This window comes from Sapajus apella, unplaced genomic scaffold (genome assembly GCF_009761245.1).
Source record: "Sapajus apella isolate SASKATOON/1434 unplaced genomic scaffold, GSC_monkey_1.0 scaffold104, whole genome shotgun sequence".
NCBI classification, from domain to species: Eukaryota; Metazoa; Chordata; class Mammalia; order Primates; family Cebidae; genus Sapajus; species Sapajus apella.
In genome coordinates, this window is record NW_022437044.1 from 877513 (window position 1) to 895101 (window position 17589).

Consider the following 17589-nt stretch of genomic DNA (forward strand, 5'->3'; position numbering starts at 1 on the left):
AAGCTATACTCAGGCCCCACATCATTCCACTGGAATTAGAACTTCGTCTTTGGATCAGATATGGTATCTGCTTATATTAGTTTTGTCCTTATTTGTTGTGGTGGTTAGCTCCTGTCTTGTATTAACTCACAAACCTTGAGTATTTTCTTAGTTTTAGTGCAGTGCCTCTCTCCATGGAGAGTCACCTCCCAAGGTAATCTGTTTACTGCAACATTTTTATGATTTTATATTGCATCAAGCAATTCCAAATTTACAGGGTGTTGATGTGAAAGGCTTCCTCTGGTCTTGTAAGAAACCTATCCCTATTTAGAAGTATGTTTTTGGCTTATGAAAGGCATTCAAATCAGAAAGGGACAAAAACAAACCCTCTGTGTGGAATGATTTTCTCAGTCTCAAAGCACTGATAGTAATAGTAGAAACAGTAGTGATAAAAAATAGAATAATTAAAAAGTCAAGAAAAAAAGAGACAAAACCTGGTCTCTTAGATCTAAACGATTAAATCTATAAATTGCATGTATTCCTTAACAACCTTACCAAATTTATTTTCTAAAAGACTGCACTAGGAATGAATTCAAATAATGAAACCAAGGGTCTTTTGCATATTGAAAACTTCCAAAGGACTTTAACCTTTCAATGACCAATGGCCAATTTGAGTCTCCAGTATTCCTGTTAGAAATAGAACCGTAATCTCTAGTAATAATTAAAATATCACTGTAAACCTAATGTGTCTCATTAAACACATAACTTTTAATTTGTGCCTTTTCTAAAGTTGTCAAAGTATGTCTGTCCTTCAGTTTCACAATTAATGATTACAGCATGAATGAATAATCTGCCTTTCCTTTTTATATTTCAGATTTCTTAAATTTGAAACATCAAAATATCTGTGTAATGTTTCATTGCTGAAAACCCCAAATCCCTCTGCACTTTGATAATGTGAGTGCAGCTACTACATACAAGGGTTAGCTTGGCCTTAGGATTTTTAAAGTAATTAGAGCCATTTCAAAATAAAACATCCTTTACAGCCAAACTTATTCACCTGGAAATTTCAAACACAGTAAGTAATCAGGGGCAAGTTATTTCAACAGAGAGTTTAATAGCCATTTCTGTCAAAACATCTGTTGAATACAATTTGGAATTTTCTTTTTAAAAACTGGTAAATACAAACATTTCTGTTAGTGCTGTTTTATTCTTTTTTGACACTTCAATTTGTTGAAGTGTTTTCTGCCTCTGCCATCTCTTTCCAATTGTCCTTTTTTGCCCCTTATTACTTTCTTCCCACAATCGTACCTATATAGCAAAAACATTTCAGTGCCTTTTAAAAATGTCTTGTGGCTGCCTATATCCCAATCTATTATGTTAGAGTCACATCACTGTATTTTGAAAGCAATGATCATCACAACTTCTTAGCATTTTAACCCCGTACAATTTGAAATTGAAACAGTTGGAAGAGATTCAAAGGACAGTTCTTAAACATGGTTGATGAAATGAGAAAAGAAGAAAATATGTTGTAGAAACAGGCAGAAAAATCCAGTTTAGGATATTTGTGACTAATTAAGGGAGCAAAAAGAACCCACACATTTCTCTTTGATCCTGCTAAGTACAACTATGTATAAATAAAAATCAGTAAGTTTCCCACATCATTTATATTTTAGAAGAATTATCAGAGATGTTACCATAGCTATGTAGTTGGTAACGTGCTGTAAAGATATGAAGCCTGGATTTCACTTCCTGAATAACTAAGCTTCTAGAGAAGAGGAGCACAAAAAACAAAACAACCCCCCGCCAAAAAAAAAAAAAAAGAAAGAACAACCACCTTGGTTTTAGAGAATGAATAGCTTGGCAAAGGGTCTTAAAACAACTTTGCTAGATCCGGTGCGGTGGCTCACACCTGTAATCCCGGCACTTTGGGAGGCTGAGGCGGGCGGACAACAAGGTCACCAGTTCCAGACCATCCTGGCCAATGAGGTGAAATCCTGTCTCTACTAAAAATAAATAACAATAATTATAAAAATTTAGCTGGCCGCGGTGGCGAGCGCCTGTTGTCCCAGTTACCCGGGAAGCTGAGGCAGGAGAATTGCTTGAACCTGGGAGGCGGAGGTTGCGGTAAGCCGAGATCGTATCACTGCACTCCAGCCTGGGCGATAGAGCGAGACTCCGTCTCAAAAAACAAACAAAACCACTTTGCTAAGGCGATCTAAACACTATACACTGTGTGGAAAAGAGCATTTCTTTTCCTTGGCTTGGAATGCACCCTACGTAGACATTTTGTTCTATAAGCTCTAGTACGTTTGAGGCACTTGATGAGTGGGGGAAGTGGAATTTTGCTTATGAACAGAGCTCTAATCACTGGACCTTCAAAGCCCATGGAGGAGGAAGGAACATGCACGTTCAAGAGTGCAAACCCTCGCCCTTTCCTCATATTCCGTAAGAACTGTTTTGAGTCCTAAATAAACACTTCCTATGAATTTTAGCGGGGAGTAGGGCCAGGGCAATCCTGAGACTAAGGGACGGGGACACGGACAAGTCTGTTCTAGGACAGTGGCGGAAGTGCCATAAAATGAAGCGTCCATCTGCCACCCACAAAGCAAGTCTCTCTGTTTACCAAAGTGTTCAGAGGCTCACCACGCTTCCTGAATGTCAGTGCGAGTTAGCAACCAGAACTTTCTGATCTGAGTGTGATCTCGGACGCTTGTTCCTCTGCGCGCTGGGTAGCGGAAAATTTACACCAAGCGCCCTAGTTGGGCCGAAGGGCTGAGCTGTTTACTTCTAAACTGGCTAGCGTCTTTCTCCTGGAAGCTGGGCGAAGCCACCCATTAGCCCCTTGCACAGTTTGGGAACGACGCGCAAGTGGAATTGGAGCTGCCACCTCAGTTTCCACGATCGAACCCGTGTGTAGGGTGGCGGAAGGGACATGGGGAGGCACGTTCTGGAGTAGAGCTTTGCGTTCCCACCCCGACACCAGCGGAGCGCGGAGCGAATGGGTTCACAGCGTAGGTCACTTTGAGAACTCTGCGTGACAATTGGGAGTTCTCTTGTCTGGCTGAGAGGCAAGAAGCCGAGGCACCACACCGCCCCCTTCCCGGGCTGGATTACTGTTCACCGTCGAGCCTGAACCCACTCAGGTAGTCGGACGCCAGCCAGGGAGTCTCCACCTCCTCGTCAGCAGCAGCCATTCGGAGCGCTCGGGTGCAGGAGGGGTGGGGCCCATTGGCTGTGGGGCGCTGCCAGTCTCGGAAGGGGGTGTGGTGGGGGTGGGGTCTGGGGCCGCAGAGGGTCGGGGCTGCTCACTGTTTGCTGGGTGGTGGGTGAGCTTGAGCCTGAGCCGGCTGCTGAAGACGCGAACAGTTCCGAGCCAGCGAGAGCGCGCCAGAGAGAGCGCGCCAGAGTGAGGGAGTGAGTGCGAGGGGATCTAGAGAAGTCAGGGTGAGAGAGTGAGGACCGGAGGACCCACGATTGAGACAGAGTGACCATGGCTGTCTCCGCATCTCCGGTGATCTCCGTAACTTCCAGCGGTGCTGGCGTCCCGGGGGGCTTATTCCGGGCCGAACCCCTGTACTCGACTCCCGGAGAGCCCCCTCGTCTCACTCCTAATATGATCAATAGTTTCATGGTTAACCACGGCGGCAGTGCCGGAGGTGGCGGGGTCAGTAGTGGCAGCGGCGGCAGCGGCAACACCAACACTAACGAGTGCCGCATGGTCGACATGCACGGGATGAAGGTGGCTTCGTTCCTGATGGACGGCCAGGAACTGATCTGCCTGCCGCAAGTCTTTGATCTTTTTCTCAAGCACCTGGTGGGAGGGTTACACACCGTGTACACCAAACTGAAGAGACTGGATATATCCCCCGTGGTGTGTACTGTCGAGCAGGTCCGGATCCTCCGCGGGCTTGGGGCCATCCAGCCCGGGGTAAACCGCTGCAAACTCATCACCAGGAAAGACTTCGAAACTTTGTTCACCGATTGCACCAATGCCAGGTGAGACACTCGTTTCCTGGCTTTCCCGCTTCTCTTACCCCTTTGGGCTCTTTTGCATGCCTCACCACGCTCATCCAACTTTGTTTGTAGAGACTGAGTCTTAACTAGTTTGCCTCTATTCTTCACGGTGTAAATCGATGGGGTAAGAGGACTAGAAGGATTCATTAATGCCGGTGCCTTCTAGTCCGCGCTCAGTGCTAGGGTTTGGGTTTAAAAAAGTCCCGCACAAACTTGAGTTTGCAGTCCTCTGTTGAAACTTTCCAGCCTTTTGCCCATATCTTGCATGGCTTTTGGCTGCTTGTGGTTATTTGTTAATTTCTCTATTTGGTTTTCTTTCCTGCTCTTTTGTGGCCGCACGGGTCGGATAGGTTTTCTTCTGAACACGGAAACCAAGGGCTTTCTCTGGGGGCTGGCTGAGCTGTAAACTGGGCTCCTAAGCTGGCAAGCCAGAACACAGCATTTGGGACATGGAGGGGGTGGGAAGTCTAGAATCCATCCCAGTGGGTGATTCGATCCCCATCCCGTGTGTTTGTTGTGAGAGTGTGTGGGGTGTGGTGTTGACGTTTGTGGTGGTGTTGGTGTGTGTATGTGTGTGTGTCTGTGTGTGTGTGTGTGTGCAAGTGCGTGTGAGAACGTATGCTTACGCTTGCTGCGCAAAGCTCCCCAGTGCACGATACAGGAAAGTCGACACTGTTTTTCAAAAAGGACCACGACAAATATCACTTTCCTGGGATCGTTTGTTTTGGGTTATCTGCAGAGGGCAATGTGGGGCATGATTCACTGTGGCTGGGACTGGATTGAAGGTTGGTGTATAAGTAGAGAGATTTTCTAGAGAGGATGCTCTCAGCTCTTCCAGGAGAACAGTTGGAAGGTTCTCATTCCCTTAAAGACAGGATTCCTTAAATGATGATGGCCAGCTTCCCTGGTTGTAAGTGTACCTTCTTCATATCGCACTTTAGAAGTACACTGGAGAATAAATGTCCATTTGCATATGAGAAGCAAATAGTGTTCAATGGTTTCTGAGTTTGAAAAGAACTTATACTTAAGATTATCTGACTTTTTAAGCACCTGTAACTTAGTCTTCTAGTGTTTGTTCCATCTGCAGTTTGGTAACATCTCAGGAAAGCAAAGATCTGGCACATGAAATTAGCATACAAACCAAAAAAATCACCGTCACGTGGTTCAAAGGAGCAAAGAGTTTTGTTGTAAAACAGCCCTACTGCTTATCATTTTGCAAAAAAATAAAAAAGAACTTTTGCTGAGGCACGCTTTCTCAAAATGAACTTTGAATCATAAAATCTCTGAGTCTATGAACTAAAACTGTAACAGTTTGCTACATCTTTGTAAAATTGAAATTGCCATGTACAGTGGAATGATACTGACAACTTGTAGGCAAACTGTTGCTTACTGCTACCATAAGATAATGCTACAGAACTTACAAGGGAATCTTTTTCCTTCTTTTTTTTTTTTTTTTCTTACATTGAGGAGTGTTTTCTGTGTTTGAGCAATTAAACAGAAAACTATTTATGTGAGAACTTCTACCTGATTCATATTTAGGGCTTACAAAGCTGGTTTATTATATCAGCTTTTCTTAAGGAAGATAGATGGCCTTAAAACACAAAGAATAACGGCTCCTTCAATAAAACAGGCAATTATGGATTGTAAGAGTAAAAAGACAATTTTATTTTGATTACGAAGCATTTTATTAGTACACAAACTAAAAGGGTTACAAGGGACTTCAGATAGTGGCCATCTAATTCATTTGTTGCCGTTCAAAAACACTCAAACATTTAAATTGTAGACAGGAAAACCTATTCTCTTATTAACTCTCTCTTGATCAGTGTCTCTGCTATCCATCCCTGTTCTTTCTCTGTACCCCGTCTTTCCTCTCTTATAAATGCCCATCCTTAAAGTGGAACAATTATTACACTTAGGAAATTCTTCCTCAATTAATTTGCACATTCTTGAGAAAAATCTATGACTATGCTTTTCAAAGAAATAGATTAGTATTTTAATGTGATTTTGAATGGTTTTCTGTATAAATGGAAACTTTTCCTTAATATTTATGAGAGTTACTTACTAAAGGGAAAAATCCAGAGGCCAGTGATCTTATACTATTTTTGGACCCTGTTATACCATGTATTTTTAGGTTATTATTTTTATCTAATTAACTTTTATTTACTTCTTATCATAGCAATGCTAAGTTTTTTGTGTTGAATTGCTTTTGTGTATGTGTGTGCATAAAGGTGATAGAGAAATATTAAATATGTAGGAAGAAATATATCTGTGATGTGATCCATGTGCCTTCTATTGCGTTTTCTTTTCTTTATGGGTACTTGGTTTATTATAGTCATATTTTAAAACTGTGTTACAAGTATTGCAATTTATAATTGTAAAAATTTATGAAGTATATTTATGAATGCAATCCATCAGTGAAGATGAAGAAAACTACTAAAAAATTGCAATTTTAGATGGAAGAAAATCACAATTTCTGGGAAAAATCTAATTAATGATAAAATGATATCAACACATTTTACTGATTCGAAGTTCCCACCTAACCACATTGTTAAAATTACAAAATATAATAATGCATTTGATAAATGCTTTATGACTTTAGGTAAGATTATTTACAGAAATGTATACTTGAAGTTATTCCAAAAATTGGAATTTTTAAAGGAAATTGTGAAATTTTTAGATCAACAGCATTTCTGTGACTTTTCTATTCAGTGAAAAGAAGGTAAAGGATGTAAATAGGAAGGAAAGCCAAGAGTGACAAAGTGAGGTGGATGAGATGGAGGCCAGTAAGGGAGTAGAAATGCAGGAAAAGAGCAGAATGATGCCTTGAAACGGAGTGAAAGATGGAACAGAAGAGCTTATAGAGATGCCCCAAGATGAGTGATGTAGCAATGGAGATCTGGCTAAAGAGGATTGTCCTTCAGGACTCATGACTTCTTAGTGCTTCCAGCTAAGAGCAGGGAGGGACGTGCAAGGAAAAAGTATATGTTTAGTGAGTGGAAACTCTTACACACTTCTTATTTCAAAGAAGAGATTCATCTTCATCTCTTGATGGATGAATGTTTATAATAGATTGTTGAATGGAAGTCCTATTTGTAATGGTGTCATTGGCAATTTTCTTTTCCTGTATGATAAACATTTCTTCCCCTCTCTGTCAAGTATGTGGGGAAGAGTACAAGTCCTGACTTAGAGCGATTGGAATGCTTTCTATGCTATCCCAGAACACGCAAAATGGATTGTTTTCAAATTGGTCATTTTCAAGGACCTTTAGTTATTGCCACTAAGTGACATTTTGATTTGGTTCAGTGTCCATTATGTGCATTAATGAAAAATGAATGAGCAAAATATATACATAATTGTTTCTTTGATAGTACTGAAAATCATAGCAAGAACTATCAGTGCTTTATATTAACTATTTTGTTGTTAGCCAATTATCGAAAGAGTCAGTTGTCTTCCTAGAAAAGAAGTTGAGGAATAATATCTGCTTCAACTACTAGGGAGGTAGTAAGACTGAAACTCTTGACCATTCATTGTTCTGTTCGACAAGTCAAGGTTTACATTACTGTAATTTCAAAGAGCTGTACAACATTTTTCCTTCATGCCTGTTAATATCCAAAATTAATTATATTATTTTGAGGATTATTTTTAGAATGATGATAAAAATACTCAACACCAAATAGGAAAAATTATTATACTGCTCTGGATTTTGTTTTTTGAGGTAAAGCACTGTGATTTCTGTTTAATTTTTTGTACAACAAAACGTAGAGTTTTTAATACAAGAGAAAACAGGCAGGTTTAAAAAGCAAATGTTGAAAATTTTCACTCTTATGCAGTAAGTTTTTCTTACTAAATTCTCCTAAGTTTAATGCAGCAGTAAAACATTAAATTAAAAATTGGTTTCCCTAAATATGAAAATCACTCAACAATCAATACATTTTAGTGTTTCTCTTTTTACCTACCTATCAATATAAAAGTAACATTGTCAGATTTCATGACCAGCATTTAATTTTGTTCGATGGCCACTGATTAAATGTTATTTAGTCATTTAGAGTCAAATGGGTGCTTGAAGAAACAAGAAGTTATATGATTAAGAAAACATTTTAATAATGCATTTGGAGACACAGTTCAACATATATTCAAACAAATAGAATTCAGTTTTTAAAGTTAAAACTTTCAATTATAGTTTCCTGTTATTTTGATAGTATATAAACAGAACATAAATACGCTTTGATATTAAAATGGTTTTTAATATCAAAGCACATTTTACATTTTAAAACTATTTTCAAATACTGGATATATGGCTATCGTGAGCACTCAATTAATTTGGCTTTGTATTCACACTTGAGGAATACTTTATAATTCATGATCCATACAGAGTAACATAATTTAGTTTGAAAATTAATGTTTTACATTTACAGTTAGGCAACATGAAATTTTTGAAGAACTTGAATCACTTCTCTGAGGTAATGTTTTGTATGGCTTACGTTTTCAGTAATGATAAAACATTTTAGAAATGAATCTGTGTAGTAAATGCACATTTTATTTCATAGGATGATGAAAGGATAGTCATATTGTCTGTTAAAAGCAGCCGAATGGTCAACAATAATCTGTCCTTTATGAGAAGAATGATGTCAAGATTTTAATCAAAGCAATTATATGTCAATGCATAGACCTTCCATGTTGACATTCATTTTAAATATATGCTTCTGAATAACCAACAGTTTTGTATTTAACTACTTTAGCTGGTATTCGTATGTGCCTCACTCATTTATTAGGTGATGGATACTACATTAAAGAAATGATCCATGACATGATGCAGTATATCTTTAGATTTTTATGTATCATATTATCCTCAATGTATAGCACATCAATGTAAATAAATAATTAGGACATGATGGTCTTCAGACGTTAATGTTTCATATGGTTTTACACAGGAAATAACTAATACCTATAGAAGATATCAAGTCTGAATTATTTGATGCTTTCTTAGGTAGCCTTATTTTATAGTAAGAAAATTCATAGATGTCTTTAACATGCTTCTAGCAGACAAATATAATTGTGAAAAGCCTAATCACAACATGTTGTATTTCAGTTGGCAACCCAGCTCTCCAGTGGCACTTTATCTTATGCATTTAGGGATACAAATGATATGGGGCTTTCTACTCTGTACATTTAAAATATGTATTAAAACCATCCTAATTGATCCAAAACTGAAAATGTTATGTTTTTGGAAAAAAGACATCAAACCTTTCTCACAAAGCAAAACGATTAGGTATTAATGATATTCTTGTTGCATATTCAGAAAGCCTTTGGTAGCATTTTTTCCTCCTTTTCTTCCCTTTCACCATCTCAACCTGCAAAACTCTTCACTGTCACTTCAGATCACACAATTTGAAAAAGATAAAACAACATTTAAACACATTTGCCTTGGAAGGGAAATTGAGCATTTGCACCCAATAAGCCTGATTGTGGCACTGCATGCAAATTGTGTTTTGATTTATCTCTTTTACACTTTTTTCCATTTGAATTGATCTTGCATTAATTTCACCAAGCGGCTCTGTGAGGCTGCAGATGTTGCCCTGTGTTTAATAAATCAATGAGACAGATCTGAATGAATCACTTCAGATGGATTCTCTGCTCGGTTTGATGTCTAGATGTTATTCTTAGCTTGTTATCATGACAGATGCATTAATGTTCCCATACACTGCCAGCAATGTCAAAGAGATTGAAGCTTTTAAAGTGGCGGCATCCCTTTTTCCATTTTCTGCTAGAACAACTAAATTTATTTTATTTGAGAATCAGAGAAAAATACCAACCCGATCTTAAGATTTTTCATGGGAAAGAGTCTCAATACTCATGCTATATTGTGAATTATTCCAAAATGGTGGAAATCAACAAATTAAAACCTAAATACAGTGTAGATGTTTAATAGTGCCTCTACATTAATATTTAATCATAGGAGGAAAAATGAGAATTAGTAATACATGATTGGGACATATTGAAAGTGTCACTATAAATAGAATAATACTGTATTCAAATTGATTACAGAAGGGCGTCAATTTTTAAATCCTTACTAATAAGCTTTTTGTTGGCTTAATGCAGCTGCAATATTCACTTATGAAGGGATTTACAACTCCTTCAGGATTCAATATTTTTTTTAGTAGGAAGGAGACAGACTGTCCATTGTGTATTTATCATTTATTCACTTTGTAATGCTGAAAATCCCAGGAAAGTTTATTTCATTTCAGTATATTTATATTCTGGGTAATTATTTGTAAATCATAAATTTTCCAGTAACAATAAATGCTACTTTTATAGTTTAATTTCTTAAAGTATAGAAAAGCATATGGTCACCAAAAGGAACTTTGATATAGCTCTAGTGAAATTTATTACTTACCTGCATTAAATATCATAACTACCATACTTCATTTCATTTAACCCATGGCTTTGTTTCCTTGATTCTGAGAGAGAAACAATGCTGTCAATTTATATGAAATATTTTAAATTTAATACTGTTGGTGATATAACTTTTTAGTTAACCTGATATTTGAAAATGCAAATTTTAAAAAGCAGGTTCAAATTTTCTCTTATTTAGCTTTCTCAAGAATATACATTTTAAAAAATAAGTTTTTAGAATTAGATCCTTTTTGAAAGCCTTTACGGTATTCCTTAATCACAATATTATTCTTACCTTTATTAGAATAAAAAATGAGTAAACACCATTAAATGATACTGTTTAGATCTCAAAGTCAGGAAAAATTGTATCTCCAGTGGTTAGGCTGATGTTGGATGTTTATGACACATACTATTATCTATGGTAGAGTTTAAAGAGAAGTTTAAAATGAACTTCAATGAATTATGGACAATAGTTAACTCCTTTTTCAAATTTTCTTTAAAACGTGTAAATGCCTTCATGGTGGTATCTCACCACATCTTTCTTCAACACTAAATTTTATGTTAAAATTGGCGAAAATATTATACTGAGACTGTGAATTTAAGAAGTAACAAAAATTATTTTATGCAAAATTGAATATAATATATTTTAAGAACAAATTGGTATCTTTATCAGTACCTATCCTCATGTCCTTAAAAGAGAACTGAACTTGTTACATAAAACAAAACCTTGGGTTTATAATAATAATTTCTGAGGAGTTATTTTTTAACTTCAGTAATGTTCATTGAAAAGGTTCATTAAGCCTAATATTGTATGTATATTAGACACTTAATTCACATTTGTTGAATGAATACAACTATGCATTCACATATGCACACATTTATTCCTCTTATCAGAATTCTTTGCAGTATATGATGTTCCTTAACAAAAGGTAAGAAATAGTTAAATAAAGTATGCAGTTATTGAAGAGATACTAATCCTGAAATTTTAAAACCAATGTAAAACAATTTGTAATCATGCCATCAACCTTTCACAAATACACATGAAAAGTATCAAAATCTAATATATGAACTTAGAATATTTGAAATGAAATATATCTTCAAAGAAAGTATGACTTCTTGATATTTCCCTTTATTGAAAACCCAGTAGAGATGCTCTAATATTATGAAAAAGCAAGAATTAATAAATAAAATGAGCCTAAAACCATAAAATGATTATCAGTGATTTAGATTTATACTAGATATCAGCACTAACCCTGTAACAGTTGACTTGTGATCCTGTTTTCAAACAGTAAATGCATGCCTGTTCAAAATGAGTTGGTCAGAAGAAGGTTTTCCTCTCTTCTTTCTAGTCTGTGAATAGAAATACAAATACATGTTAAAAAGAATGATTGGATTTTTTCCTGAATAATCTTAAGACCCAATCCAATGAAAACACAAATTTTCATTAAGTATCCTTCTCACCACCCAATTAAAAGAATAACTTAGTTCTTTCAGGTGTAATAAATTTTGAAGAGTAAAATTTCGTTTAATCTAGGACCCCTGGAGTTGAAACTACTTGTATCTGTGTACTATTTTAACCCATTACAATTACTTTGTTTATTAGAGCAAATTGTGGTAGAAACTTTGTAATTTTACTACTGGAAAAAATATATGGTACAGGAAAGTTTAAAAAATAATAAACCACAGTATTTTTATTGCTATGTAATCTTTTTATTTTTAAACAAATTGACTGCTTAATAGTGTATAATGTAATATGTATACAAAGGTATATGGCATTCGATTGCAATTGTGTACAATGACCTTATCAGGTTGCTGTCAACTACTAGCTGGTAACAGCATTTGGGCTACATTTAGTCTGTCTGCTATTTATGTGATGGGTTAAAAAGAAAAAAAGTAATATTGATCTGTCGCTGGATTAAAGTTTGAAATGGGCAACAGCCTGAACACAAAAGCCTTTTTTTATGATTTCTCAGCTTGCCATTGATCTAGTTTTATTGCATTCATTATTTATTAAAAGAATTTGCAAGCTAAACATAACGTTAAGCTAGTTTGCACACAGGGACCGCACTTAGGAAATTGAATGGAAATTGCATTAGAGATGAACATCTGTGCTATTTTTCCACTCATGTGTTTATGGGTTTGTATAAAAGGTGTATTGGATTAACAGTTATAACCATTATTGCTTACAGCAATATGTTAGTTTCTGAGCTTTCAGTTATTTTGAGAGAAGTCTATCTCTCATATTTGTCTAAAAAGTATAGTACTATCATCACAAACACTATTAATTATGTATTTATTTTTATAAACAATATTTAGATAATTTTTATTATACTGTTAATGCATTATCTACATTATGTATCAATTATGAGATATCCTGCTACACTGAAGTAAAAATGTTTTGAAAATATATTTACTTATCATATAAGACTATACTATCTCTTAATGGCTTTTGGTAGTAGGGTATATAGGTGCAATTTACACAATACCTATTTTAAGAATCTTGATTTAATGCCATATTAAAGCATACTAAATTCACAGAAACTATATAAAAACTTTAATATGATCAACCATGAAATATTATATATGTAGTTAAAACCTTGGTTATTCTAAAACGATGGTAAGCATGCAGCCACTGAAGACTTGCTCTATATAACACTATTGATGAGAAGATGGGATGCATTATGATATGATTCCCCTTTTGGGTTCAATCCAAGGAAGTTTAATTACCAAACCCCAAGTTGACCTCACCAGAGGACATAAGTTAGACCCCAGTGAGTATAGGGGTTTTGTTTGTGTTTTGTTTTTGTTTTGGACAAGGTCTGGCTCTGACACCCAGGCTGGAGTGCAGTGGCAACCAATGAATATGTCTTTTGCTGTATTATCTTTAAGCCATAGACATTTGGAAAGTTCATGTATATCTACTTAATTATTGGAATTTAAATAAAATTTTTAAAACTTCTTCATAATCGTTTCGATTGCTCATGATTAGATTTGTTATGATAGGCTGTGTGTGCTGTGTGTGTGTGTGTGTGGTGTGTATCCAGCACTTATTTAGGGTATTCTTTGTGGTGCCAGGCAGTCGTCTAGGTGCTAAGTGCTGTGAATGAAACGAACAAAACGGTCTGTTCTTTCATGGACCTTACAGTCTACCATCATGCTACCATTAGCTTAGGGTATATAAACTGCATTATCCCTCCTATTATACTTACTAAATTATGAAATATTTGAGATTACAAAATTTTTGCCACATCTATTGATGAATAATCTTTCAATTTCCTTTCCCATATCTGCCTCATGTGTTATATCAGTAAACATTAAACTCTTTTTCAGTCTTTAGAATTATACCAGAAATGTCCAACTAAAAATACAGTCAGTTATTAAGACACAAAACAAGGTATTTTAGTTTATGAGTGCAGAAAGTATACTCATGTTATAAATAAAGTACACATAAAAAGGAGCATGAAATAAAACATGTATTTTCACTTAAGAATGACCATAGTTAATTGATCTTAGTAAGTTTTTAATAATATATATTTGTTAAAAGGGATATGAATCCTTAAAACTCATAAAATTAATCAATCCATGAGACACATATTTTTGTAATAAAACGTGCAACTGTGGATTTTTAAAAATTTTATGTTAAAAAGCTTGTTTTGATTTGTGTTAAGAGTTTTAAACTAGTAAGATCCTCAATCTTAGAGCTTTATTTGCTTTGCATGTGGTCCTGTACAATATTATGCCAAAAATTAAAACAGAGATGAGTTATTTATTTTTGTTCATCCAGAGTACATTGATCCTTAAGTATGTTATATTTAAATGTAAATAACTTTAGAAAAACAGATTATTTGCAAACCAGATTATTTGCAATGTTTAATGTTACTATTAAGCTTGCTGCTTTGAAAATATCCTGTAACCTGCTAAACTTCTAAATTTATTTTGTAGAAAAATCTGTGAGCTCCACCTAAGTTTTTTCTGAGATATACAAAAGGGGAATTCATTCACGGAAAAAAATTACTGCATAGTACATTTTATACATAGCACACAATCTTTAGGTCTCACTTTATAAGCCAATTAGCATATTTACTTTAAACATATGACTATATACAGTATACGATATTTTCCAATTTAATTCATTTTAACAAACATTTACTAAGTACCTACTATGTGGAAGCCTCCTTATCAGGGGAAAATGGTGATACTAAGAACTTGTTACATTCTTATTGTCTCATCTCCAGATTATCTAGATTGAGTTTTATGGTTTCATGGTTAACTCTCAGCTATCCTACATTAGTGGAAGGAAGAGTAAATAATACATATAATTCAAAAATGTGGAAAATTAAAATAACATTGATTTGGAATTGCGGTGCATTATAAAATGTTCTCTGCATATTTACCTATCGAAATATATTTTACTTATTCTAACATTAAATTTTATTTACATTTTTTCCTCATTAAACTCTGTTTTAATGGGTCTCCAAATTCTGTGACAGATTTTGGTCAGGTTCTTTCCATTAAAAAGTACTGATTTTAAAAACTAATAACTTAAAACTGCCCAATACAAAAACAAAAACAAAAAACCCAAGTGGTCCACAAAACATTCTCCTTTCCTTCTGAAGGTTTTTTTTTTTTTCTTTTTTTGAGACGGAGCTTTGCTCTTGTTACCCAGGCTGGAGTGCAATGGCGCGATCTCGGCTCGCCGCAACCTCTGCCTCCTGGGTTCAGGCAATTCTCCTGCCTCAGCCTCCCGAGTAGCTGGGACTACAGGCGTGCGCCACCATGCCCAGCTAATGTTTTGTATTTTTAGTAGAGGCAGGGTTTCACCATGTTGACCAGGTTGGTCTCGATCTCTTGACCTCGTGATCCACCCCCCTCAGCCTCCCAAAGTGCTGGGATTACAGGAATGAGCCACCACGCCTGGCCCCTTCTAAAGATTTTACAATGCATTGTTATCATTAACCAGTCTTTTACTATTAAACTTAAATGGCCATTGAAAGAAACAGTTCTGAGACTCTTCTTCCATGACTGGTAAAGACTGGGGTGGAAGGGATTAGGGATAATATTCATTTAGCCTTCTGAGCTTTCTGCACAGATTGGTGACCTTGCCAGCTCCAGCAGTCTTCCCGTCTTCTGCTTTGATGACTCCCACAGCAACTGTCTGTCTTGTATCACAAACAGCAAAGTGACCCAGAAGAGAATAGTCTGAGAAACTCAATACACATGAGCTTTCCGGGAACCATATCAATGATGGCAGCATCACCAGACTTCAAGAATTTACAGCCATTTTCCAGCTTCTTACCTAAATGGTGATCAATCTCTTCCTTCAGCTCAGCAAACTTACATTCAGTGTGCACCATGTGGCATTCTAGCATAGGGGCATAGCCAGCACTGATTTGGCCTGGATGGTTCAGGATAATCACCTGAGCAGTGATGCCAGCTGCTTTCATTGGTGGGTCATTTTTGCTGTCACCAGCAACGTTGCCATGATGAACATCATTGACAGACACATTCTTGGCATTGAAGCCCACATTGTCCCCAGGAACAAAGCTTTATTTCATTTCACTCAAAGCTTCCTGGTGCATATCAACAGACTTTATTTCAGTTCTAATATTGACTGTAGCGAAGGTGATCACCAAACCAGGTTTGAGAACACCAGTCTTCACTTGACCAACAGGCACAGTACCAATACCACCAATTCTGTGGACATCCTGGAGAAGCAGGCACAAGGGCTTGTCAGCTAGATGAGATGGTGGTAGGATGAGGTCCAGAGCTTCAAGCAGCATGGTTCCACTGGCATTGCCAACCTTACGGGTGACTTTCTGTCCCTTGAACCAAGGCACGTTAGCACTTGGCTCCAGAATGTTGTCACCATTCCAACCAGAAATTGCACAAATGCTACTGTGTCAGGGTTGTAGCCAATTTTCTTTCTCTTTTTTTTGTTTTGTTTTGAAATTTATCCCATTTTTTTTCTTTTTTTTTTTTTTAATTGCATTTTAGGTTTTGAGGTACATGTGAAGAACATGCAAGATTGTTGCATAGGTACACATGTGGCAGTGTGATTTGCTGCCTTCCTCCCCATCACCTATATCTGGCATTTCCCCCCATGCTATCTCTCCCCAACTCCCCACACCCCACCCCCCTCTGTCCCTCCCCTATTTCCCCCCAACAGACCCTAGTGTGTGATGCTCCCCTCCCTGTGTCCATGTGTTCTCATTGTTCAACACCCACCTATGAGTGAGAACATGCAGTGTTTGATTTTCTGTTCTTGTGTCAGTTTGCTGAGAATGATGGTTTACAGCTTCATCCATGTCCCTACAAAGGACATGAACTCATTGTTTTTTATGGCTGCATAGTATTCCATGGTGTATATGTGCCACATTTTCCCTGTCCAGTCTATCATTGATGGGCATTTGGGTTGGTTCCAGGTCTTTGCTATTGTGAACAATGCTGCAATGAACATTCGTGGGCATGTGTCCTTATAGCAGAGCAATTTATAATCCTCTGTGTATATACCCAGTAATGGGATTGCTGGGTCAAATGGAATTTCTATGTCTAGGTCCTTGAGGAATCACCACACTGTCTTCCGCAATGGTTGAACTAATTTACACTACCACCAACAGTGTAAAAGTGTTCCTATTTCCCCACATCCTCTCTAGCATCTGTTGTCTCCAGATTTTTTAATGGTCACCATTCTAACTGGCGTGAGATGGTATCTCAATGTAGTTTTGATTTGCATTTCTCTAATAACCAATGATGATGAGCATTTTTTCATATGTTTGTTGGCCTCATGTATGTCTTCTTTTGTAATGTGTCCGTTCATATCCTTTGCCCACTTTTGGATGGGCTTGCTTTTTTCTTGTGTATCTGTTTTAGTTCTTTGTAGATTCTGGATATCAGCCCTTTGTCAGATAGGTAGATTGCAAATTTTTTCCCATTCTGTTAGTTGCCGATTCACTCTAATGACTGTTTCTTTTGCTGTGCAGAAGCTGTGGAGTTTGATTAGGTCCCATTTGTCTATTTTGGCTTTTGTTGCCAATGCTTTTGGTGTTTTGGTCATGAAGTCCTTTCCTATGTCTATGACGTGAATCGTTTTGCCTAGATTTTCTTCTAGGGTTTTTATGGTGTTAGGTCTTATGTTTAAGTCTTTAATCCATCTGGAGTTAATTTTAATGTAAAGTGTCAGGAAGGGATCCAGTTTCTGCTTTC

The 17589-nt window shown here is 36.7% G+C and overlaps 1 protein-coding gene across 4 annotated transcripts in view; it reads left to right on the forward strand.

Moving 5' to 3' along the window:
- Positions 1 to 3286: 3286 nt before the first annotated feature.
- Positions 3287 to 17589, forward strand: part of DACH2 (dachshund family transcription factor 2) — a 660631-nt gene continuing 646328 nt past the window's right edge. For 2 of the 4 annotated variants that reach the window (XM_032258711.1, XM_032258715.1), the window contains exon 1: positions 3288 to 3975. In XM_032258711.1, the coding sequence (XP_032114602.1) occupies positions 3470 to 3975 (506 nt within the window). In that variant the 5' untranslated portion in view covers positions 3288 to 3469. Of the gene's footprint in view, positions 3976 to 17589 lie in introns of all 4 variants that reach the window. The other 2 variants (XM_032258714.1, XM_032258713.1) reach the window with 2 other exon arrangements.